The 25,411-nt window shown below is 46.0% G+C and overlaps 1 protein-coding gene across 1 annotated transcript in view; it reads left to right on the top strand.

Moving 5' to 3' along the window:
- Positions 1–25,411, top strand: part of STRAP (serine/threonine kinase receptor associated protein) — a 184,429-nt gene that overhangs the window by 93,856 nt on the left and 65,162 nt on the right. Inside the window, exon 7 of the mRNA XM_078674028.1 lies at positions 12,177–12,313. Within this exon, the coding sequence (XP_078530154.1) occupies positions 12,177–12,313 (137 nt within the window). The remainder of the gene's footprint in view (positions 1–12,176; positions 12,314–25,411) is intronic.

The following is a 25,411-nucleotide window of genomic DNA, read 5'->3' as shown; positions in this document are numbered from 1 at the left end:
TTCTGACAGTGGCCCATGTGGCCCTGTCTTGTAAATAATCCCTTGTGAATATTGCCCGTGCCAGTTGGCACGATGTGTATATGTGTGATTTCTATCTGATGTGTTTTGACAATACGGAAGTTATTTTTATATAACCTTGTGTGGAGTTCCTTTTGTGGTGTGCCTAGGATGTTGTTGCTGTTGTGTGCTGGCGCAAATGCTTTACACATTGCCTCCGAGTTTAGCCTTACTGCTCGTACCAAGCTACCAAGGCGGTGAGCAGGGGTTTTCTTGGCGTGTGACTCCCTTGCCCTGACTAGAATGGTGGATTCTGCCTGGCTTTGGCGTCAGCCTTAGCCTACCAGAAACGGCAGTTCTAACAAGGATATTGGCAGAGCGGCAGCATGGAATAACCCACATACATTCACAAAACACTATGTTGATGTCTTCACAGATCAACAAGTAAGATTGGGTTAAGCTGTACTTAAAACACTATTTCAGATTAGTACTTCAACCAATCACTAGCCACCGCCAAGGGTAACACTGCTTTACATTCAATCCTAAGCATATGTCTACGGCCAACACATGCTACGAATGGAATGTTACTTACCCTGTAAGCATCTATGGAAGCCTATAGTGTCTTAGATTCATATGCACCCACCCTCCTCCCCGGAAGCTTTTGGTTGCAGTATTTGCTACTATATTTAGCACAGTAAATTACGCAATCACACTTCTATGCATGTTTCCCTATTCTGCCCCTATATTGCTCCTTTCTAACGCTCACCCTATGAGCCAAAAACAATCTAACAGAGGATCCAAGGAACATGCACAATACACAGCGGAGGAGTCACTATTTACTCAAAGACTTTTTCAAAGATAAACAACTTGTAATCGTCCAAGCCCAACAGTAGATGGCAGGATAATGCTAAGCATATGAATCTACAGCACTACACGCTACGAATAGATGCTTACAGGGTAAGTAACCTATTCCTTCCCTGTAAGAGGGATTTGACTTAATCATGGAGGCACTACAGGAGTGATGGCCTCAAACCACCGCCCTAAAACTAGATTTGTGTATTAGGTTTGACATCTTGAGTTGGGACGACCCATTTAAAGTGCGATCTAGAGTCTGCTTAGGAGCCTGTACTCTTAGACTGATCTGATTGTTTTATACAGACCCAACTGTCCATGCCATATTCGGAGGATTTTCCTCCAGAGCATACAAGTTGGCAGGGGGAGGAGGCCGGGTAACCTCCCTTTCCATTCTGCTCACCGTGGTGATGGAGTCCCTAGCAGCTTGCTTTACAAGAGGTGGAAGGGCCTGGGGAAGCAACTTTCGAGCCAGTACCCACTTAATTTCACTCTATGCCCAGTATTTCAGTCTAACCACACCACGATTATTTTGGCACTCATAGGGACTACCTATATTGCGTCTTTATTTGCTACAATAGTTTAGATTATTCCTCCTTTTAACAGTGATTGGGAATCTCACGTTTTAAATTTGATCATTGGAATTTCTAGCTTTTCGTTCCTGTTTTTGAGGCATGTTAGCATTGTTCCGTGCATTACACCCTGATCTGTTAAATATTTGGATGCTCTGCCTCATAAAGATAGCAATCGACTCACTTTGGTACTGAATATCCTTCTGATTATCAAGGTTTTATAGAGGTAGTATCTTCGACATCCATATGGTAGTAAATTACTAATACAGGAAAGTAGATAGAAAAATAAAAAAGGATGGCCCCATCCTCCTGCATTCAGCCCTCCCCAGGTCCACCCTACATCTGAAAGTAGGAAAGAGGCCTCCACCAAAAACTAAACCTAGTCCGCCTCCTCCCCTCCCCCCTCCAACCTGTTTCTAAATTAATCTGGTAGGTCTCCAGGTTATGGAGTCGGCTAATTCTAAGCATAGCTAGTTAGTAGAATCAGTGTGAATTTTGTGAAGCAATAACCTAAGTTATTATGGTTAGGACACACAAACCTGCTATTATATTTGAATACATTTGAGTATTGAAATATATATACAACAAATATTGGTGCCAATCAACAATTAAAACCAATTTAAGATGAAGAGCATGATACCGGTTTGGCAGAATTCATGAAATGATGAAATAAAAAGAAAGGATTCTTGTAGTGCGCAAACTATGCCCAATGGGCGTCAAGGCGCCTATATCAAAATAACAGCTCGTCACTACGTGTAGCATTCTATCATAGGTAGGCCCTCCTGAAGAACCAGGTTTTAAGTTCCTTTTTGAACAGGTCAATTGAGGGTAGGGGTTTTATCTCAATTGGGATGGAGTTCCAGAGCTGCGGAGCAACAACTGAAAAAGCCCTGGCTCCCCATCTCGTCAGCCTAAAACGGGGCACGACCAGTTGGAAAAGCCCAGCAGACCGAAGACATCTTATTGGGGCGTAACGAGTGAGTAAAGAACTGATCGCATTCGTTGATCCCTCCGCCATTGCTCTATAAGCCAAACAGAGAATTTTAAAAGAAATTCTGTGCTGCACAGGAAGCCAGTGAAGGTCTTTCCTGGCCTTAGTGGCAGATGATGTCTTAGGCAGAGCCAAAACAAAGCGTGCAGCAGCATTCTGCACAATTTGCAGCCGATGGATGAGGCTCTTGTTAGACTCCATGTACAAAGAGTTACAGTAGTCCAATCTGGAGCTAACAAGAGCGACTGCCACCTGTTTGCGCGCCTGGGGAGAGAGATAGCCACGGATTCTATTAAGTATCCTGATCACACCCCAGCAGGTGGCCATGGTCCTGTTGACTTGTAGAGACAAGGAGAGTGAGGTGTCGAATATCACACCAAGATTTCTGGCTGATTGGGATGGAGTGGGGCAGATGCCAAGAGAAGAAGGCCACCACTCACTCGACCAAACATCCTGGTCCTTCCCAAAGACTAATACCTCTGTCTTTTCGCCGTTAAGCTTAAGGGAATTGATAGTCATCCAGTCTGCCACATACTGCATGCAAACCCTGAAGCTGGAGGCGGATGTCGTGACAGAGGAGTGAGCCAGAGACACCATGATCTGGGTGTCATCGGCGTAGGACACCACCCCCATCCCCTGCGATCTTACTAGTCTAGCCAGGGGGGCCACATAGATATTAAACAGGGTCGGGCTCAATGCCGACCCCTGTGGCACCCCACATTGCAAAGACTTGGCAGGGGAGAGGTAGTTCCCAAGCATCACTCTCTGCTCCCTTTCAAGAAGAAAGGAGTTCAGAAGACTCGGGCCGGTCCAGTAACCCCAGCCTCCCTAAGCCGAGATGTTAAAATGGAGGGAGACAGGGTATCGAACGCGGCCGTGAGATCAAGCAGGACCAGGACTGTGGTATGGCCAGAGTCCACTTTGCGCCGGATGTTATCGACCACAAGGGTAAGGGCGGACTCAGTGCTGTGGTGTTTTCGGAATCCGTGTTGTGTGTTATCTAGATATTCTGACTCATCGAGAAAAGAGGACAGGTGGAGGTTAAGATGGGCCTCCAATATTTTTGCTGGAGAAGGGAGATAGGCCTAAAGTTTTTAAGAAGACCGGGATGAAGGGACGGTTTTTTAAGGAGAGGCTTCACAATAGCCTTCTTCCATATAGATGGAAAAGAGCCCTGGACAATGGCTTTATTCATAGCCACGAGCATGGGAGGAAGAATGCTGCCTCTACACTCTTTAAGTTTTTTGAGAGGTAGAGGATCCATGGGGGAAGCAGATTTAATCCTGTCAAGTGAAAGGTTAAGTCCCTCAAGAGACAAGGGAGGAAACTCCATAAGTGATTTAGACGGGTCCTTGCCTAGAGACTCAAAATTTGATATGACAGGAGGGATGTTCTGATCCAAAGAGTGGCAGTGGGCATCCAAAGAGACATGAATATCGAGGATCTTTTTATGAAAAAAGTCTGAGATATTATTACAAAGTTCTGCGAGCTAACTACAGGATCCGGGAGTTGAAGGGAGCATAAAGAGTCAGCGATTTTAAACAACTCCCTAGAAGATGTGAGAGAGCTGGTAAGATTGGAGAAGTACTCCTGCTTCTCCATTACCACTCTCTGTTTATACTCCCGCAGAGCAGACTTGTGAGCTTCTCGATCCTTAAGGTCCCAAGATTTTCTCCACCTTCTCTCACTGCTCCTGCATTCCTACCTCAGAAGTCTCAGCTGGTCAGAAAACCAAGGTGCCGTAGGCTTATGCCGGGCTACATAACGTAGCGATGCAGGGGCAAGCTTATCCACTGCATTGGAAATGGAATCCATCAGGACTTGAGCTACCTCGGCAGCATCTCCCCGAGAGAGAGACTCAGTGGAGGAGACCAGGGAGGCAAGGGCCTCATCCGTGATGTCCCTGAAATTTCTCCTAAGAATGAGTGAAGAGGTAGCCTGAAGGCCGGAGCAGGGGGCAGGAAGAGCAAATTCCAACGGTACTGCAAAATGGTCTGTCCAGACCAATGGCAGAGGAGGGCCAGAAGAAAGTCTCCGGTCATTAGAGAATACCCCGTCAAGTATATGACCAGCCTTATGAGTGGAACTATTTACAAGTTGAAGGAAGTCACAGGCTCCAAGAGACTCTACCAAGGATGAAGTGTCTTTTGAATTGGCCTCATCAAGGTGGAAATTAAAATCACCTAAGATGGTGAAACAGGGCTTACCAAAGTAGGGTTTAAGAATTTTGAATAAGTCCGAAGAGAAGCCATACCTGGGACCCGGCGGCCTATAGATCAGGATCCCTGTGAAAGAGGCCGATGGGGCACACGTAATACAAAAATAAAGAGCTTCAAACCGGTCTTGAGGCATGGATAGTGACTTGATCGTGCAGGGAAGGGAAGATTTTAAAAGAATAGCGATTCCTCCTCCTCTGCGCAACAGTCTATCCTGCCTATGCAGAGAATAGCCATCAGGAATGCCCATAAGCAGGTCATGACCGGAGGTATCAGAGTCCCAGGTCTCCGTAATAAACACCCAGTCCGGCTGACGCTCATCCACAAAATCGTGAAAAGCCACGTTATGCTTGATGAGTGAACGTGCGTTAATAAGGAAGCCAGATCTCAGGGAAGTAGCAGACTATTTTTGAAGAAAAAGGGTCTTGGTAGGGGCAATAGATGGAAATTGAAAAGAGACTAAGCATGTCCTACAGCGATAGGAGTGCAGTATCCCTTCAGGCGAGAAGCGATGAGAACAAGATTGGAAATTTGGTTTAAAAGAAAGGATTTCAGACATGGAATAACGCCAATTTACCTCAGAGAGTAATGAAGGTGAAAAAGCCGAGTCCTGCCCGACCTGCAGCCCGTCATCAGCGCGGACGGGCGCAGACGGGCTGGACTCTGGCGTGACTCCGGCGCTGAAATGGTGCTACCGCTGCGCGTCACCGCTGCGCGTATCCATGAGTGGCTTAAGTAGCGGTTGCTGGGTCTGCCTGGGACACTGAAGCGCTACCTAAATGGCGCCCGTAGAGTGTCCCAGCCTCACCCAAGATGGCTGCAAAAAACGGGTGAATTCGGCGGCCAGGTAAAACTAAGGACCCGCTCAAACGGCGGTGAACCCACTATTATAGTGCAAGTAAGCGCTAGTGTTTTAAAATCAAGGGCTAAGAAATAAAACAGAAAAATAATAAAATGACAAAACGGGATTTTTAAAATGAAGCGCTCGCTTCCAATACTGTTGCGCTATGCACACAGAGAGCTACAAAGTGCTACTGGTGGTAACCCGGCACAAAATGATGCATCAATGTTTAGGTTAGGCCACTGACCTATAAATAATTGGCCTTGGGTTATAATGTGTCAAAAGTTGACGTTTATATTAACATTAAGGCAGTGATCTGAGGGAGATTCACATGTCCATCTCTCTCCCTCGAATGTTGGCCTGGAAAGTGTCTAGCTCTGTAGGGTCCTGTTCGGTATATGTCCTTCAGTGATTGGTGATGTTGAATTGGATTGGGCCCAGCAAAGTGCCCTTCACAACATGCTCTTGGATCTCAATGCGTTTTAACTTAATTAGTTTCAGTACTTCACTGTGATTCCCTACATTTTATTCGATCATGCTGAGTGAAATTGTGCATTGTCTCCGATTATAGTATAATCCTGTCACCGGCATCATTCTACAGCGTTCCAATTACGTCCTTGTAAGAACTTAAAAGAATACACATAGGGCCTTATTGTTATTATAGTCAACATGTTTTAAGTGATTATAACTGATTTTAATTAATCAAACAATAAGTTTATACTACAGGGCAGTCCTGTGCAATTGAAGAGTCCAGAGAAGGCATTTCTCACTCTTTTCCTGCCAATCATAACCAGGCAGTGGGAAGATGCTTCGGGAAGGGCGTGACAATTTACCCAATGGTTGTGTCTTGGGGGACCGTCATGTAATGAAAAAGTAAACCGATTTCAAGTCAATGTGGGTGTTTTTTGGTGAAAAATAAAGTTTTATGATAAATATCGGCTGGTCGAACCTGCATCTATTTTTCGGCAAAAAATCCCGAATTTGCCCTTCCATACGGATTTTGGTGAAAAGAGCACCAAATATGTGCATGTTATTACCAGGAAACTAGTAATTTGTTTGAGGTTATCATGCCCTATTATTTTCGGTGGACTCTGATTCGCATAGCTGCTACGTTTTTAGATTGTTTGTGGCGTGCATATTTATGTGTGACATTTCTTTCTTTCCGGACAAGACCATGCATTTTCAGAGGAATTAGTGTGGCTGTTCCTCTTTTGTTTGAGCACCTTAGAACACTTTTAAAAAATAATTTTGTGGTTAGCTGTGCAAACACCTATTCGGGCCAGCAACCTTTGTGAATATTCAGAAGTGTCTGGTTGCCTCGTTATGTCTGTGCACAATGTGCATAACACAATTTTAATGTGCCACAGTTTAATTTGGTGCTTTTCCATATTCCGTATGTTATTCCATATTATTTCATACATTACAATGTTCTGACAATTCAGATATGACCCCCTTTTCTACACTCCTGTTCAGCTAGCTAAATCTGTGGCCCCAAGTAGTACCTCCCAGTCTTTAATCCAGCCAGGCTAGCTCGAATCCAGTTCCAGTGAGGAACAGGGTTAAAACTGATTTTGCATATGACTGAGTGTGAACTGGGGTGCGATGTGACCTAAAGAATGAAGATGGATTCAACCCAGATCTGTGACTGGGTGCGAGTGTCTGAAAAGTTTCGGCTCTCCGTCAATCATCTCTTTGTATTTGCTTTGTTTTCCCTAAGTTGGCAGGGTATGCCCGGACGTGGGTCCCTTGCTCACTTTGCCACTGGATTCAAGCTAGCCTGGTTGATGACGGGTGTTACCCTGAAACTGGTCCAGGGAAGACCTGGCTTGGCAGTTTGTGCTGGATTGTTCCCATGAGGAATATGGCTGTGTCTGAACTGGGTGTCTGGAGAAGTAGCCTGTAGGGCTTTGGGATCCTGGTCATGGACCCTATTTCCTCATCTTCCACTGGTTTTACACTGGAGTTATCCAGGGCTTTTTCTCCACCAGGGACATTTGTTCTGTTTTTGTTCTTGTTGAGTCTATTTTTTTCTACAGGGGTGCTTACATTTGCAATTCGGCCAGCATACATGTTTTTTCTTGGATTTGTGGGGATTCTCTGCATTGTATGTTTTTTAAAGCGATCTTTCCCAAGATTTCAGCCCTGAGAGCCCACACCGATAGATGATACACTATGACATGACATGTCCACAGGACACGCTGAGAGTTATCATTTTCAATCTTAAAGTGCTAAATAATCTAATTAACAGACAAGCTACATTCTCCTATCTTGAATAGTCTAAGGATGATTTCTGTGTACTGTAGGAGACTCACTTGGTTTCGAGTGATTGGCATAGGCTCAAGACGAAGACTTCCCCCCCAGCAAAACTTCCTGGCACGCAAGACCGCAGGAGTAGCAATACTTTTTCCACGCTCTTTTTGAGGGAAAATGGGGGTCAAAATAGTAGAGATTAGGGACCATCTCCTTGTTACCGGATTAGCATGGGGCCACGCATTTTAGTTTTAGGGGCCATCTATGCGCCAAATGAAGGGCAGGAACAGTTTATAACAAGAGCAGTAGCAGAGGCTTTCACAGCACAAGTATGGTGGGTGTTGATTGGAGGAGATCTCAACTTGGTGTTTCACAACGATTTAGATATCTCCGCCCCCAGACTGTTTTTTATGGCTCCAGGAGATGGGCCTGAGGGATCTTTGGTGCAAATGTAACCCATAGACGACTTTCCACTCTCACGCACATAAACCTTACGCCCGCCTAAACTATTTTTTATGCTCCAGGGATCTTCAGATGGTAGCCACAACTGTTGAAATAGAAACACTGTTGCTCTCGGATCATTCTGCCGTTCTTTTTGATCTAAAGCTCTTTGGACCTGTTGGTTCCTCCAGACCGTGGCACTTGAGGGAGTCTCTCCCTCAGAGACCAGCTGTCATCCAGCAGATACAGAAGGCAATTTCGTATTATTTAAGGGTCAATGACAACTGGATACCCCGTGTCCATGGTCTGGGATGCTCTAAAAGCAGTTATAAGGGGAGAATTCATAGCAATCTCCGTGGCAGACAAAAAATTGAGGAAAGCAAAAAAGACACAATTGCGGCCACAGGTGAGTGAGTTGGAGCGCATTCATCCTTGTAATTGGGCTCTGAGGATTGAGCGGCATTTGGAAGCCGCTTGGAAACCGCTCGCGGGGTTAGATCTTGATGGTGCTGAGTACTCCCTACTTTGGCTTAAACATTCTTTCTATGTAGGGGGGAATAAATATGGGAGGCTGCTGGATAATAAACTCAGAGCTCAGTGTCAAAAGGCCTGGGGTTGACTCCAAATTGACTAAGGAGTGTAACCTCTTTGAAGGGGATGGGCCCATCTCTGCTCGGTTCAGGAAATTCTATAAGGAACTTTATTCAGCTCAAACTCTTCCTGAACAGACCCCAACACACTACTTGTGTGCTTCCAATATGTCTCACCTGACCGATTAAGCTTCTGGGTCCGAGGCCCCTATTAAAACACAGGAAGTCATAGCGGCCATCTCGAGGCAGAAGATCCTTAAATCCCCTGGTCCGAATGGCCTCCTGGCATCTTTTTATAAGGTTTTCTGGGCCCCCTTTCTTACCTGGGTCTATAATTCTATTAATGGCCCTGCCTCACTCCTGCCCTCAATTACAAAGGTGTCGATAGTAGCCATTGCTAAGCCTGGCAACTTTTAAATGTCACTGTTGGTCCTATCACCCCATCTCCTTGATAAATGAAATGTCGGCGCGAAGCTATTCACCGGCATCCTTGCAGGCTGTCTTGCCCCCTCGATGTCAGGTTTTCTGGCCTTGGACTAGGCGAGTTTAATTCCCCAGAGGCATTGTGCAGATCATATAAAGAGAATCCTACACCTCAAAGAATGAAAAGTTCAGTTACATGCAGATCACAAATTGGCTTAAGCAGCCGTCGCTTAAGGAAGCTGCACAAGGGCATCCCGCAACATTTGAAAAATGGCGTATTACAAAAACCAGACAAACCTCATCTTACAGAACTTTACGATATGTTGCTACCTGACTCGTCCAGACAGAAGTCCCCGGCACAGGCAATATGAGAGGCTGAGCTTAGTAGACAGTTGACTACTAAAGAATGCCAGAATATTTACCATTGAGCACTTCATACTTCAGCAGTATCGTGGAGATAGAAACTGCCATGAAAATAGTCACGTACTAGTACTAGACCCCCGTCCTTTTACACAGGGTAACCCCCTACAAGCAGTAACGGATGCTGGAGACTGTGTGGCTTGAGTGGGGCCCTTTCACACGGTCTGGGATTGCCCAAGGTTGGTCCGGTTTTGGGTTGAGATTTTGACAGATATAGACACCCATTTAAACACTCAGATCCCTAGATTCCCGACCTATACCATTTTGGTACTTCCCAACCCACCTACCTATCCACATAAGTCTCGTAGGGATAGACTCATTAGCCTAGCACTTGGAGCAGTGTATCAAGCTATTCTGGCGCTTTGGGGAACAAATGGAGTACTGACTAGGCAGAACTGGCTACATCGCATTTAGTATGTGCTCGGTATGGAAAGTCTCGCTTCCTCAAGAGTTCACTGAATTTACTTGCTCTACATACCTGGGACTGCTCTGACTCAGAGCCGCTTCATGCTCCTCTGGCAGAGAACCCACCGAAGTAATTTATTTTTGGCTTATTAACACTTTCGCTGTATGATTTTTTGCTTTGCACCCGGGCGGGATGGTGTTCGAGGTAGTTTTGTTTATCCAACTATTGCACTTAAGATACGGCGAGATGTTATCCACGGTATTGCACAGTTTGATTGAAATACATCTTTCCACTGATTAAGTCTTGCAACAATAACAAGCATTGGCATTGCCAATAGGTCTCGCTTGGGGACCTTATAAGTATTTAGTTTTGCAGCACAATATCCGATTATGCAACACGGATATTGTGCTGCAAAACTAAATACTTATAAGGTCCCACAAGCGAGACCTATTGGCAATGCCAATGCTTGTTTCTTCTTCTTTTGAAAGAGGTAACACACTGAGATGAAAGCTAAGCTGCGATGACACCTGGGCGCCGGTTTTCTTGGAAGAAGCGAGTCATAAATGTCAGTCACTCCCACCCCCGCCTACCAGCTCACCGTGTTTGGGAATTTTCTGTTTCGTCACTGGAGGGGCGGTGAGCCGGAAGCACACGCGTGTGAACCAATCATGACTTAGGAATGTGCAACTGTGCAAAAACACTCGTGTGCACGTCACGAGAGCCGAGCGGCCGGAGGTGGAACACAACAGACCGTTTTCACGCTCAAAGGAGTAACGGATCAAAGCGGTGACTCGGGCACGGAAACGCATCACTGATTAACTAAATATCAAGTTTAGTTAGGACATGGATTGCAGTCGTTCGTAAAATCATTTGTAGTTAGCAAAAGTGAATTGCGCAAAATGCCCTATTTCACCACATAAAATTGGCGGCAGCTGGAAAACATCCCTCGGCGCATAGGCGATAATGCCGTCAAACAAAATGACACCGCCAGTTAAAACGATGTACCTTTCCGAAATGCCACAGAATGAGAACACAAAGCCCACATACACTAACCTTGGCATAAAGTGCTTTGCTGCCTCGTCAGGGGTAGTAAGCACTACATCAGTGTTCAATTTGAGCAGGAGGTTATAGGTGGGGCTTACGGCGATCATTTCTGAGGGCTGGAACGTAACTATTTGTTATTTTATCGGACTGTGACCCAGAGCAAGAGAGAAGGCGGCAGAAAAGGGAGAAGAGAGAATGGAAGGAGGCGGACAGCAGTGCAGAGTGAATAAGGAGGGATGAAAAACAAACTGGAAGAGTGAGATAAAGCGTCAGAGAGAGTAGGGAGGGGATGACAGACGCACAAGGTGGAATCAAAAGTAACATGGTAACTAACTAGCAATCTCTGACACTCGGCAGCAGGTGGTAGACTTCTTAGGCCTGGCACGTATACTTTTAGAACTTAAGAACTGCCTAGATGAATGGAATTAAAATACAAGTAAATGAAAAAGCCTGTGGTTCACTTCCATCCAAGTGATTATCTCAAAAACACGGCAAGTTGCAAGGGATGAGGGAACACGGCCTGGGGGAAGCTGGCTGGGGAGAGAATGCAGAGCGCACGCTGAGCGAAGCCCTTTGATGTGCTGTGAGCGGGCGGGAATGAATGATTAGGGGAGGAGAAGCGGGAAACTGAAGGTACGGCCGGCCTGCGGCCGGCCATGAATAATTAGGGGAGGAGAAGCCCTGGCCGTGAATGCGCGTGCATGTTGCTCACGTGGTTCACATGAACTGCATGAAAACGCCATGAAAACGCCAGCAAAAAGCTGGTGGTTTCATGATGTTTTCGCCGCTTGAATTCTCGCTCCGCTCTAAGCGCATGCGCGCATCGATAGGTCGCGAGACCTACAAACTAGTTTGAACCTATATGTGAACGAAGTAGGCCAAAAACATGAGTCACTTTTTCAGTTGACACTGTGAGAGGCTACCTGCGCTCTCAAACAACAAGAACATTTTCAGACGTGTAACAACCTTGAAGTCAGCATGAACAATAATTTAGAGGTGTATCCACGCATCTGCCTCTGACCTGCATTGTTATTCTACATAAATAAGTCACTGGACCATGTTGAGAGATTTACTTGAAATTGTTCTATTTGACCTTGTCACAGACTTAACAAAGAAGCTTCTTTTCTTTTCAGTTTGGAGCTGATAAAGTCTTTTGAAGCTCCTGCTTCCATCCACTCGGCATCTCTGCATCCAGAGAAAGAATGTGTTGTTGCAGGTGGTGACGACTTCAAGCTTTATAAATATGATTATAACACAGGGGAAGAACTTGGTAAGATCTCTTTCTAAAATAATAAAATACTGTTTTTGTTTGTGACTGGCTCTTTACAGGCACTGGCTTAAGTGTGTAACATTTTTGATTTATTTTTCATATTTTTGCATAATTTGGAACCAGGCTTTTATTAGAAAATTTCCCGGTGTTATGTTGAAGTAAATTGAGGCTCAGCCGTCCAAATCTTGCATCCTATAATTTCTTGCATGTATTTCAACACGGAGTTGAACACAAAATTCTTGGTTGCAGCACACCATAAAAGTCCGACATAATTGTGTATCTAATGGCTGACCTATTCAGCACTGCCTCTTTATTTAGTGCCATTTCTTATCGCCTGTGTTTGCCTGGATAAGTTTATTTTATGAGGAGTTTTGATGGCTTTGTGACATCTGAGGCTGTCTCTACTTGTACTTTTCCTGTGTTTTTTTCTCTTATGTATGGGAATATGTTACTTTCATAATTTAGTGAGGATCCTAAACTCACGTTATTGCCCATTAACCTAGGAATTCAGTGCTTAGAGCGTTCTTTACAGTTACACCTCTTCTGCCCCAATACATCCCTCTTTAAGGTCCCCCTTCCTCTCCAGGAGGTCTGCACCATTGTGGAGATTTGTGGGTTTGGAGGCCTTGCACAAGGATAGAGAAAGGTTTTGACTCTTCAGAAGGTTACGTAACATCGCTTGTTTGGTCATTTTTCTTGTGTCCATTCTTTTAGCTAATTAATTAAAAATAATCGGACACAATACTTCAGTTGTCAAAATGAAGTCTCTGTGCAGTGGTGACCCACTCTTTGTCAATAGTTCCTTTTACTGGCGAGGCCGAAGGACGCTTCTTGGCTTGAAGATAAACCCTGCTCCCTTCATCTTCCAACTTAGACTCCAGATTTTTAAATTTATTGGGTAAGTGGGAGGGAAAACTGAAGAAAGCGTAAGTGCATTTAAGTAACAGGAAGATAAGAGACAGGAGAGAAGAAAAGATGAATTCGGAGACAGGAAATCATCCCTAGAGCAAACAACAACTGGAAGCAACTTTGTTGCATACCACCCTGGTCTCCTTACATAGGGCTTTTAAAACGAATTAAATAGGAACAGGAAACAGTAAAAGCCCATGATAGTGTAACAAGTTAAAATGGGAAACATATGGAAGGGGGAGGGGATTAGTTCCCCAATGTAAAACCATAATAGTTTTATAAGCCTAATGATGGGATCTGGAATTCCCTTCTCAAGATGACTGCAAAAACTTGCATGCGAAGAAATAGCACGCCAACGAGGGAAACAATGCCCCAAGACCAGACGGAAGCCACTTGAGTGATTGCAGTAAAAAATGACATGCGTAACAAAGATCCGGCACTTGCTGTCAAAGCAGCCGCATGGCAGTTGCTAAACAAACATTGACAAAGCCAATAAGTCTTTACTGTGTGAAAGCTATTGGCTTTGCCCATTTGTCTGCTCTTACTCATTACTAAAAGTTATAATAAAGGGTGCTATAAAAGTTGTTTATTTTAAAAAATCAAAAGTACTATGGTGCTGCCAGTGCTGGCCGTGTCATATGAATTGTTTTTACTTATAGTGGCGGGTTGGGCAACACAGACAACAGGAGGGTGGGGGGTGAGCGGGTAGAAGAAACACAGACAACAGGAGGGTGGAAGGGAAGAAGAAACACTGACTACGTGAGGTGGGGTGGTTGGGAGGAAGCAGTTCAAACAGCAGGAGAGTGAGGGGTTAGAGAGAAGAAACAACACCGTGAATGAGTGTGTTGGGTGGAAGGTAAGAAGCAACATGGGCAGCAGGTGGTTGTGGTGGTAGGGAAGAAGCAACATGATGGGAAGAAAGCAAATACAAAAATAGTACCTTTTTCATAGCATAAACAGCAGAAGGACACTAATCAAGATGAAGCAATCAGTATTTGGTCCATGCTTCACACGAAAGAGGAGAAAGTGAAGCAGGCATGTGCTGGCCATTTGTGAGACAGAAAAGTAACACAATTATGCCTACGAATTATAAGCAGTGTGTTGGCTCCAAGTGCCTTGTAGAAAAACAGTTTCTCTTGCAAGTGAGAGCGGATGCGCTGTTGCGGGTGAGACCTAACAAGATATTGAAAGGGTGGCTACCTGACTTCTGGGTGTGGGAAACTGGTTTTCTTTATAATATACCAACATGAATTGCACTGTGCAAAGTCCAGGTATCCCTTACTAGTGTACTGGGGCTTGCAATAACAATCCCAAGGAGCTCTATTTGCGGTAGTGTGGTCGAGCAGCATTAGGCTTATCAGAGGGGAGTGTTAGGCATTTGTTGCACACAGAATCAATCAATGAGACACACACTCGATAAGGAAATCCGACACCAATTTTGAAAAATAACATCGATTTTTAAATGAACTTAGACAGCAAGATCTACAAGATTAGGTAAGTACTTTTCGAGTTAGCGCTTTTCAAACACTTAGAAAATACAGTTTTATCAGATTTGAGGCATGAGCCTCGAGCGCTGTAATATTATCCTATGGGAGAAACCTACAGTGCATATGGGCACTTGCAAATGAATTACAGGACTGTTGTTCTGGACTTAAGGTAAGTAGGAGCCATGACCTGTAGAACCATCAGCAGTTTGGGTTTACCTGCCCTGATGTGTCCGGATGCAGAGGTGCTGTTCACAAGGGTAGCCTCAAATGTTACAGCTGAAGTCTATGGAGAAAGCTGTACGCAGAAAAATGCTCCAAGTGGGGACTTGGGCACAAGTCGGTCGAAACCCAACAGGGGGCTCTGTTCTTGAGGGTCTCTGGAGCAAGGTTGCATTGTCAATAGGCTCGGACTGTGCCGAGGTGTTTAGCCTGGCAGGTCGCTTGCATTGGAGAATCTCACTTTAGGGCTCGACCTGGAGATAGGGATAAAACTGGACAGCAGGGCCACCCTCCATGCTGGTTTCTCTGGTGATGAAAACCCACGTTGGTTGGTCAGTCTTGGCGGTGTTGGTGTCTGGCTGGACATGGAACCAGCCTTAACTGCTTCAAGGTGTCCGGATCCCCGCGTATTGGTGCATGGCGGCTCCTGGGATGGAGCTGACCTCCTGGGTGGCTGCTGCGTCAGTGAACCCGGTGGCAAGCAGATCGTTGAACCGGATGTTGCAGTTGGTGGCTGCAGGGTAGTGGTTCCTCCTCTTCAACGGAGATGCTGATGGGTTGGTGAAGTGCTGGTGGCCATCGGAGGCTTTTGGAGGTTGTACAGCTTCAGGACATGTCTGATATTTGCAATTGTCGAAACAGGAGTAGGCAGGAGGGTTTGGCGCCAGGTCCACAGTTAGTCCACCGTTCTTGCATTCTTAGGCTCTTCTTTGTGTTCTTCTTCTGGGGTCGGGTGAATCCTAGTTCCTGGTGTCAGGGTGACCACCTAAATACTGAATTTGGGGGCATTAACGATTCGAGGAGTATGGTGCTAATAGACAATATTTCACTTGTTGTCTTCACTCGTTTGTCACGTTCAGTTAGTCCTGCATGTGCACCTCACTATATAAGTGGAAGTTGGATTTACCCCTTTAGAGACCATCACTTTTTACCCGGATTTTTCACTTGTTGCGTTTTTTGAGTGGTCCACAGGAGTGGCCCTCACTATAATGAGAACCGCATTCTTGAGCTTTCATAACAATTGGTTTTTCTCTTTACTGCAATGGAACTGACTCACAGAGCACCCTGTTGGGGGATCTATAGAGGTATTATTTGGAACGTTTATTCATCTTTGAGCTACCTCCACCAGTCTTTAAACATATTGTGAATGTCACTCACTTTGAGAGGTTCTGGTATGCAAGAATGTTAGACATTAAACTACTGTTGAGAATTTACTGGATATGTGTTTGATTGCAGATACCCCTGACAAAGGGCTATTGTTACAGCCCAAAATGCAATCAAGTGGAATACTTTCATATAAGAATCACATTTTTGAAATTAAATCGACCTGATCAAGAGAGTCTACGAGTGTAGTCATAGTTTAGAATTTTCTGTGGAACATTGTTTATGTATGAATAACTCACTGTTTGAATTGTTACAAAAAATACATTTAATTGTGTTACAATTAGGTTCCACTCTCGTAGTGGGCACTAGTAGTGCACACTGTGTCTAGAGCACGGGTTCTAGGTACTTTCTTTACTATTAGAAAGTTGGAATTTTCTTGTCCTAACCATTTGATACCCTTGTCATGCATCACATGACTGAGTGTAGTTGGCCCTTGTGTATTCCTACTAGAGAGTGAGACAAAAGGTGGCTAAGTGTTGGCAGGATGGACTACTCTGCCAAGGTGGGAGGGGAGGAGCTTTTCACTGCCCGCCTAAATTTCAAAAGGGTTTCCTCCAGTACACTCACAAAGAATTTGACACCAATCTTTTTTCACCCTATATCTCTTTGAGCCTGGGCAGGGGAAGGGGAGAAATTCCAGAACCAGATTCAGAAAGGCCTAGAAGTTCTCTTACTTCAAAGGGTGGCACCAGGTATAAATATTGGATCCTCAGACCAACTCTTCAGTACACTCCTGTACCTGTAGAGGAACTTGGAAACACTGCTTTGTACTCTAAGAACTGCCCTACTGCTTGAGGCCTGCCACTACCACTGGACTGTCCTGGTGCTCAAGGCCCGTCTTTTTCCCTTGATAACTTGCCCTGCTGCTTGTTGCCCTCTGTGTTGCTTGAAGGAGAAAGGACCATCTCCTTGAAGCGAGGCTACCGGAGTAACTCCAGCTGTCAGTTGGCTGACCAGTTCTGTGCTACAGGGGCACAAAAAGCTCCAGACCGACGGCTTCACCTGAGCGGACACTACAGGACTCTTCTCAATGCAGTACTTGGCATTGCAGCTCCTGTTTGCTGGCTTCACCAGCACCAACCCAACCCAGCACAGCTCAGCTCAAGGCAGATCTCCGCATCACAGTCCCAGAAAGGTGGCATCATCGGCCCAGCAGATTGCGATGCTGCACTTCTCATCGCGCTGCTGATCGGCATGACGCATCTCGACAGAGAACCTTGCATCACAGCTCCTACTCAACGGCTCCAGCGGCCTTGACGCTGGCCGATGTGAACCTCTCATCTTGATTCCAGTGACACTAGGTCCTATTTTCAGCCCACCAAACTAGGCCTTGTATCCTGCACGTGCCCAATTGCGGTCACCCTGAACATTTGACATTGTCCCGTACCAGCTCGACCAAATGATCGCAGTTGACGTTTTGTGCTTCTAAACACTATTTTTCCCTGAATCTTTGAAATAGCATATCTCTGGTCCTACTGATAGTTTTATGTCGTTCTGGTATCATTTTATTTATTACAATTTACTCTAGTATTCTAAATTGGTTTGGGATTTTACTTGTGTTTTCACTATATTACTGTTTGTATGCTATAAATACTTGTGTAAAGCCACCAGAGGGTTAAGCACAAGTTAATTTAGTGACTTTATTGGTTCACTCAGGCAAGGATTATGGTTGTTGTTTGAGAAGGGGTTCAAACCCCCATTTCCCCCTCCCCAGGAAACCATTAACTACATTTCTTACACAGGCCTTTGAAAAATAGCATCACTGATGGGGACTTAAATACCTACGGCTTATCTGGCAACTGTAAGAAGGCCGAAGATAACCCATGATCATGCCCAAACCCACACCTTGCTGGTCAAGAGAAAGAACAAATAATGTCGGATAACCTGGCTTGGAGGGGGTTTGTTTAATGGGTGCAACACCAAGTTAATCCTGTCCCAAAAGGCGTACACAGTTTTTGTTGAGGGATCCTAGGCTCCAGAGATTACCTCAACCACCTCTGGATGAACTTCCAAGGCGTTCAGCCATTGACGCTCAAACTCCAATCGAGATGGTTGAGATTGCAAAAAGCCCGGAATCCGAACCCTGCACTGTTGCTGTGACAGCGGGTCTTCCCAGAGGGACAACCTGATCCAAGGACCTATGCTCAAGCCCACGAGTTCTGGATAGTATACTCTCTGCCCAATCCGGAGCCACTAGAATGACTGACCTGGTCAATTTGTCTGCCTTTGCATTAAAGAATCCTCCCAGGTTGTTCATCACCAAGGAAATTATTTGACAGTCTAGCCATTTCCAGAGGTGCAAGGCCTCCTGCCACAGGGTCTGTGACCACACCCCCACTCTGTATGTTGCAACCACATGGTGGTGGTGTTGTCCGTGAGCACCTGATTCTGCTTCCCTTTGATGGACTTCATGAGGGCTTTCAGCTCCAGAGGTTAATGTGGAGCCAGGACTCCGCCAAGACCAGAGGCTTCTGATCTCCATCTCACCCAGATGGCTGCCCCAACCCAGAAACCATATGCATTGATCACCACGGTCTACTCAGGATGGGGAATGTAGAGAGGTTAGCTTTACTGCTGACCCAATCGCAGTCCAGCAACAAGCATTGCAGATCATTTAAAGTATCCACTGAAATATATACTCGGTTGAGAGGTCTCCTTGACATTGTTCTCACTAAGACTTCAGATCCCACTGCAGATGCTGCATATGCAACTTGGAATTCTAGACCAGCAGGATGCAGGAGGCCACAGTCCCATCTGCCTCTGAGTCGATCTCAGTGAAATCCGGGACCTTGACTGAAAGATCAGGATTATAGCCCAAATATCCTGGACTCTTTCAAGGGGGAAAGGCATGACACCAAACTGTGTACAGAATGTCTCTGATTGAGGGGAGCAGCTGAGGAGAAGTCGGGGAATAGCGGGTTCGCTGTAGTCTGGAGGTGATTAATGCCTGCCTGGGGTGAACCCGTCTTCAACATCCACTCGTCCAGAAAGGGGGAGACTGGTACCCCTGATCTAATTAGGTGTGCTGTTACCACTGGCATCATTTTCATGAGCAACCGAGTGGCACTGGTGAGACCAAAGGGGAGCACAATGAACTGAAAATGCTCCAATCCTTGCACAAACCACAGGTTTCACCGAAGGGCAGGCGTCCTGCAGCTCCATCTCCACCAGCCAGTCTCCTGTTTAGAGGACAGACAGGATCTGGGCTAGGGTGAGTATTTTGAATGTCTCTTTCTGGGGAAAGGCAATGAAAGGGAGCAGGTCTAAAATTGGACAAAGACTTCCGTCCTTCTTGGGCACCAGAAGTAGCTGAAATTACAATCACATCCAACTTCTGGTGCTTGCACCCTCTTGGTAGCCTCTTTGGCCAAAAGGCCTTGCACTACGTGCAGCAAACGAGAAAGATGGTCCTCCATCAGTCGTTGGGAGGAGGGGATGGTGGAAGGTGCAGTGGGGAAAGAGCGAAAAGGAAGGGCTTATTCTTTGCAGACGATCTGCAGAACCCACCTGCCCCAGGTGATGGTTGCCAACCCCAGGTGGAATTGGTGAATTCAGCCTCCCACCGGGAGGCTGTGTCCTTGGAAGGACATGCTAAAACGGATTGGTGAGGGAGGGGGTAGTGGACTGGGTGTCTCGTTAAACTAGGATATGGGGTCAGTGGGCACCTCTGTCGCAACACCTAGGTTGCCTGTGGTGGTTGGACAAGCTGGCAGTATATGGCTCCTCGCCCAAAGCTATCAAAGGAACGGTCTAACTGCTTCGGTTGGCATGGTGGAGCACAGTGGCCCGGGAATTGAGCCATAGCCCTACTGTCCTTCAACAACTCAAGATCAGAGTCTGCATTGTCACCCAATAGGCGAGTCCCATCAAAGGGCATGTCCATCAAGGAGGACTCTACACTGCCTGAGAACCCACAGGAGTGTAGCCCAGCATGACTGTGAATTGCAACACTGATGCCAATAGCGGCCCAATTGAATCGGTTAATGTCCAAGTCACAGTGAATTGTGAACTTGCCCACATCATGACCATCTTGAATCGACTGAGACAGAGTCGTCAGGTACGCCAGGGAGGACTTGTGCCACTGAGTACCAAAGGGCATGAGAATAACAGCCCAACAAGCAGCTGGAGTTAACTGAGTGGACCGGTGGAAGAGAAGACCGTTTTTGTGAACATTTCCACTGTCTTAAATTCCTTTTCACAGGTGTTATATGGACCATAAGGCTGTCCGGTGAGGAGTGCTGAGAAAGGAAAGCCTGGTCATCAGGAGCAGAGCAATGGAGCCTGGCAACTTAACGATTGACCGGTGAGCCAGAACAGGGTTTTGCCTAAGCACTTAGTAAGGTGTCTGTCAGTGCCTCAATAATAAGGCAGGAGAGGTTCTGATGATGTCTGGGCAGGCTGGGGACCTTTGATTAAAACGTTTGTTTTGACCTCTAGAGGAGGAAGATGTAGGTGAAGAATTTCAGCTGCATCATGCACTACCATGGCATAGGAAGCAGATTCTTCTGTGGCTGGCCCAGGGGGCGAAACCAGTGCTGCCTCAGGGAAAGTATAAATGGTTAGCCTAATGTATGTCTTCGTACTAATGGTCATCTTGATAGGGCTGAGCAAACTCATCTCCTGGGTCGTAATCATCGTCTGAAACGATTCCCAAAAGGGATTGCCCCGAATGTTAATGACCTTCCGGTTGCTCAATAGGCAGAAGATCAAGGGAGTGCAGATGGGAGAATGGCACCTTAGTTGGATTAGGGCACGATTTCATATGCAGTTGGACCGGCGTATACATCAAAAAGAAAAATTAGGTCTGCCTCTTTGATTGCGAAGTAGACCTCATCTGGCTCAGGACCTTCATGGCTCATGGCACCAGGAGTGGGAATCAGAAGAGGAGCTTGAAGGTAAGATGGGCTCAGAGGGTGAACCTTCAGGTGGTAGCTTATATGGAGGGCCTCTCGGCTCCTTGAGGCCAGAAGGTTACCCAGACTGTGTCTGCAGGGAGCCGGAGTATGGCCACCCATAACTCTTCAGTGTGCTCTGGTTGTGCGTGCTGTCACCAGCCACACCACGCTATGCCTTCAGATGCACAGCCAACATTAGGGACAATATTGTCCACACAAGACCACTATCCAAAGCCCCACCACTCCCCTACGCCAACTCCAACTGTGGGGGCTACCCCCGATCCCTGGGCACTACCCCTGTCGGTCGTGCAGCATGTGCCCCTTCACCCGCCCTTCCAAGGAAATCATTCTCCGTCCCTGTGACACCTGGACCCAAAAGTACCACACCAACTGCAACACCCGTAACTGTGTTTACCTTATCAATTGTCCATTTCAGAAGAGATATGTGGAGATGATTACCTGGGAAGCCAAGATAAGGATCACTGAACACCGCAGTAATATCAGATGCGGCAGATCCACTCAAAAAATGCTCTCCCACTACATGAGATGCACCACACTCCTGACGATATATAATGAACCATACTTTAGTCCCATCCCAGCATCGGACATCAAACTTGCTACACACATAACCAGGCTCAACGATGATATCCCATGGTCTGAGGAAATGCAGTGAACTTCTGAATATCCTATCAAGGATCTTGGTTCCCTTTGTACACCTTGCCCATTGGTTGGGATTATAACATACAGCCACTTCCTCACCGCCTTCACCTACCCACATGAGCCTCTACGTATATGTAGACACACCTGGTTCAGTTTGCTCACTATGTGCCCCCGGTTTGACCGGCCATCCACTTGCCTCCGGCATTGTTCGACTCCACTCTAGCTCACATACCCCTGCTCTTCACCATGACACCTGGTGTTAGAGTCAAGATACTTAAGCCTTCCAACAAAACGTCCGGACACCATCCCTAATGTCCAGACACCATCCCTGACATCCGGACGTGTTTAGGAGCAATGTGCAGGAACAGCTGCAACAAGTTGTTCGCCCTCGCCAGTGTGAGAGTTTCTGGGACATCTAGGTTGGGGCCTCTCCTATATCCCTTCTAGGTGAGTCAGGTTCATCTTATTTTCAGAGTCCTTGTGACGCTCAGACGGGGGTCATGGTAACGGCGGCACTGCTCTACCACTCCCCCAGACAGACTTTGTACCGACACTTGTACACAGGATATATGACATCTTTGACTAAGGTTAAACGCGCCCGGCAGCACCTGCTTGTGCATGTTTTTTTACCTTTACCACAGGTGTGGCATGGCACACTTATCACCATGTCACAGTCTAACTTGTTTGTATTGCAGCTATTGCTCCCTGCATACTCCGTGTGGTCGTGGGCCACTGACCTTCCTATACAATAGATGTGTGATTTATGATCCTTGTTTGTACCCCTTCTTTCTCCTCCTGGTTTTTATTCCCACTCTCCCTTTTGCACCCCAAACTTCACTTTGAATTCTGTATCCAGGACGGATCCTTTTAGTACACTGACTTGACCGTTCTTCTTTTGCAGAGTAGATTAGTTTTTTTTCCCCTCAGTCCTGATGAAATGCTGCTCATCCGTTTAGAGAATTGAGGCATGAAAGATGTCGACCCACTGACCTCCTGCACTTCACCTTCACTTTTAGCTGCAGTAGGTGGTATTCTCACATAGTCGGTTTTTAACCATAGCATCAGCGTCCACTGAATAAAGTTATTTTGGACTCTTTTAGCTATTTTTAGACACTCTCACTTCCACTCTACTCATTTTGCATACACTTCCCACACCCCTTCATCCAGGGTCCTTCGGCAAACAACACTGAAGACCTCGGGCAAAGAGACTCCCTGCGGGCCCGTTGGGCATTGCAGCGCCGGCCCAACTAGGAGCTGCCCTATGATGAAGCATGACACCTCCTGGGCTGTGTGAGGGCCCTTGCTCCTTATAGGAGCTCTCCCCACCCCCCCACCTTCTTCCTTCCTCTACCTGGAGTAACTCGTCCTGCCCTCGTTCCTTCTCTGTGACCTCTTGGTCCTCTTTCACAGGAAATACATACCCTACTCTGACCTGGTTGTGCCAGAACCAGCTGCAGGATCAGCTCCGAAGTCTGCTAACTTGTGGAGCGAGATCTAGAAGGACAGCACCGTCCCACCTCCATATGCCAGGAGAATGGGTGTGGCGTGAAGAAGCTAAAGCACGCTTGGACTACTTCTGTTTTGTGGGGTTTTTTGTTTACCTGAAGACTTGGAGCGGGATGAAGACTGATCTCTGGAGTGGCCCAGCTGATGCCGTAAAAGGTAGCAGGATCGAGAACGAACCTTAGATGTGAAGCTCAATTTTGAACCGTCCTGACAAAGTTTTCTTATGCTTGGCGACTTAGTTTTCTCTTACATTTCCTAGAGGCCTTCGGGTTCATCGGCACGCAGTCTTCACAGGCCTTTGAGTCGTGGCTCGACTCCAAGCACCACAGGCACACCTGATGGAGATTTGTCAGATATTTGTTTGCAACAGTCGCCATAGGGCTTGAAACCTGCCTTTTTTGGGAGTGAAATCCTGTGCATGCTGAGGTTTTGTCAAATCAACATAGTCTCAGATGAGGATCTCTGGATCCACCTCTGGTGGCATGTTATGAAAGGAACTAATGTCAGCACACAGGGGTAGCACCTATATAAAGATAATTCAAATGTTTCGGTGATCTTCCTTAGTCAACCGAAGTGAACCATTGTCAGGGTTGTGAAAGTAAACCTTCCCTAGGTCTTTCTAGTGCTAGAGTTAAGGGATAAAAGCATAAGGCAGATGTGTAGTTGATTGGGGATTATGCAGGTTACAAAGTCTAATGCAAAGCTGCCCCTACCAGGGGGAAGGCTCCTCCTTGCACTGCTGAAGAGACAACACGAGTCTTGTTCACTTGAATGCTTTTTAATAAAGTTTTATACACCTCTGATTTGTTAGTGTATTATTTTCCATTTCAACACATTAATTTCATGGTTGTGGCAATTGCGGATTCATCATGTATTTACTGCAACATCAGGTACATATATCATCATCTGTTCATATATCCCAGTGCATTTCGGGCCGTCTTCCAGCCCTTCGTCAGGGGGTTACTCTACAAAAGGAAAAAGGCATGGCTGTCAGCCTTAATGATTCTACTGCATACGTAAAATAAGTGCATCATGCACAAGTGTACATACGACTCGGATAGTGAGTCTATGTGCCTATGTACATGTATTAAAGGAATATGAGCAACGCACCAGTCGCGGTGCCGAAAAACGATAACGTGCTCTGTGAAAGGTGACCGATGTGTACGAGGTACAATCCGAACGAGATACATGGAGAAACGGTGAAGCGCTAATGTCTATGTCAAATCTTAACTCACATGCAAAGTGATCGGTGCATGCATCAATTTGGACGTGAAGGTTACTATTGGCTCGTGAACTACACCATAATCCCGTGTGACCGCTTGGGAAATATCTAGGAAGACTCACTGTTATGCTGTTTACTCTGTGTGGATAACCTGAAAAACAGGAAGGTTTGCATGTGAGTTAAGATTTGACATAGACATTAGCGCTCCATGTATCTCGTTCGCATTGTACCTCGTACACATCGGTCACCTTTCACAGAGCACGTTATCGTTTTTCGGCACCACGACTGGTGCGTTTCTCATATTCCTTTAATACATGTACATAGGCACATAGACTCACTATCCGAGTCGTCTGTACACTTGTGCATGATGCACTTATTTTACGTATGCTGTAGAATCATTAAGGCTGACAGCCATGCCTTTTTCCTTTTGTAGAGTAACCCCCTGACGAAGGGCTGGAAGACAGCCCGAAATGCATTGGGATATATGAACAGATGATATATGTACCTGATGTTGCAGTAAATACATGATGAATCCGCAATTGCCACAACCATGAAATTAATGTGTTGAAATGGAAAATAATACACTAACAAATCAGAGGTGTATAAAACTTTATTAAAAAACATTCAAGTGAACAAGACTCGTGTAGTCTCTTCAGCAGTGCAAAGAGGAGCCTTCCCCCTGGTTGGGGCAGCTTTGCATTAGACTTTGTAATTCAATACGCTGTAAGGACCAGACAGCGATACCTCCCTAGCACGCCACGGATCATAACCGTGATCACCACCATCAAACTGAGCAGTGCCAGCCCCAACAATCGTCATGATTATGCAGGTTAACCAGCTCTTTTGAAGAAACACAATAAGGCGTCCCCATAACCCAGATGCTGCTCTTTTCCTGTCCATCTAGTGCTGCCTGACAATTACTCAATCAAGCTGTGGCAGGGCTTGAGAGGGGTGTCAATCCTGGCGATTTTACCTTTTAGCATTTGTTTTTAAAACTGTAATTGTTACTTTGTGCTGGGAACTTGTGGAGCTGTGT

This window comes from Lissotriton helveticus, chromosome 1_1 (assembly GCF_964261635.1).
Source record: "Lissotriton helveticus chromosome 1_1, aLisHel1.1, whole genome shotgun sequence".
Lineage (NCBI taxonomy): Eukaryota > Metazoa > Chordata > Amphibia > Caudata > Salamandridae > Lissotriton > Lissotriton helveticus.
Note: the sequence above shows the minus strand (reverse complement) of the source record. Positions and strands in the feature narration are given on the sequence as shown.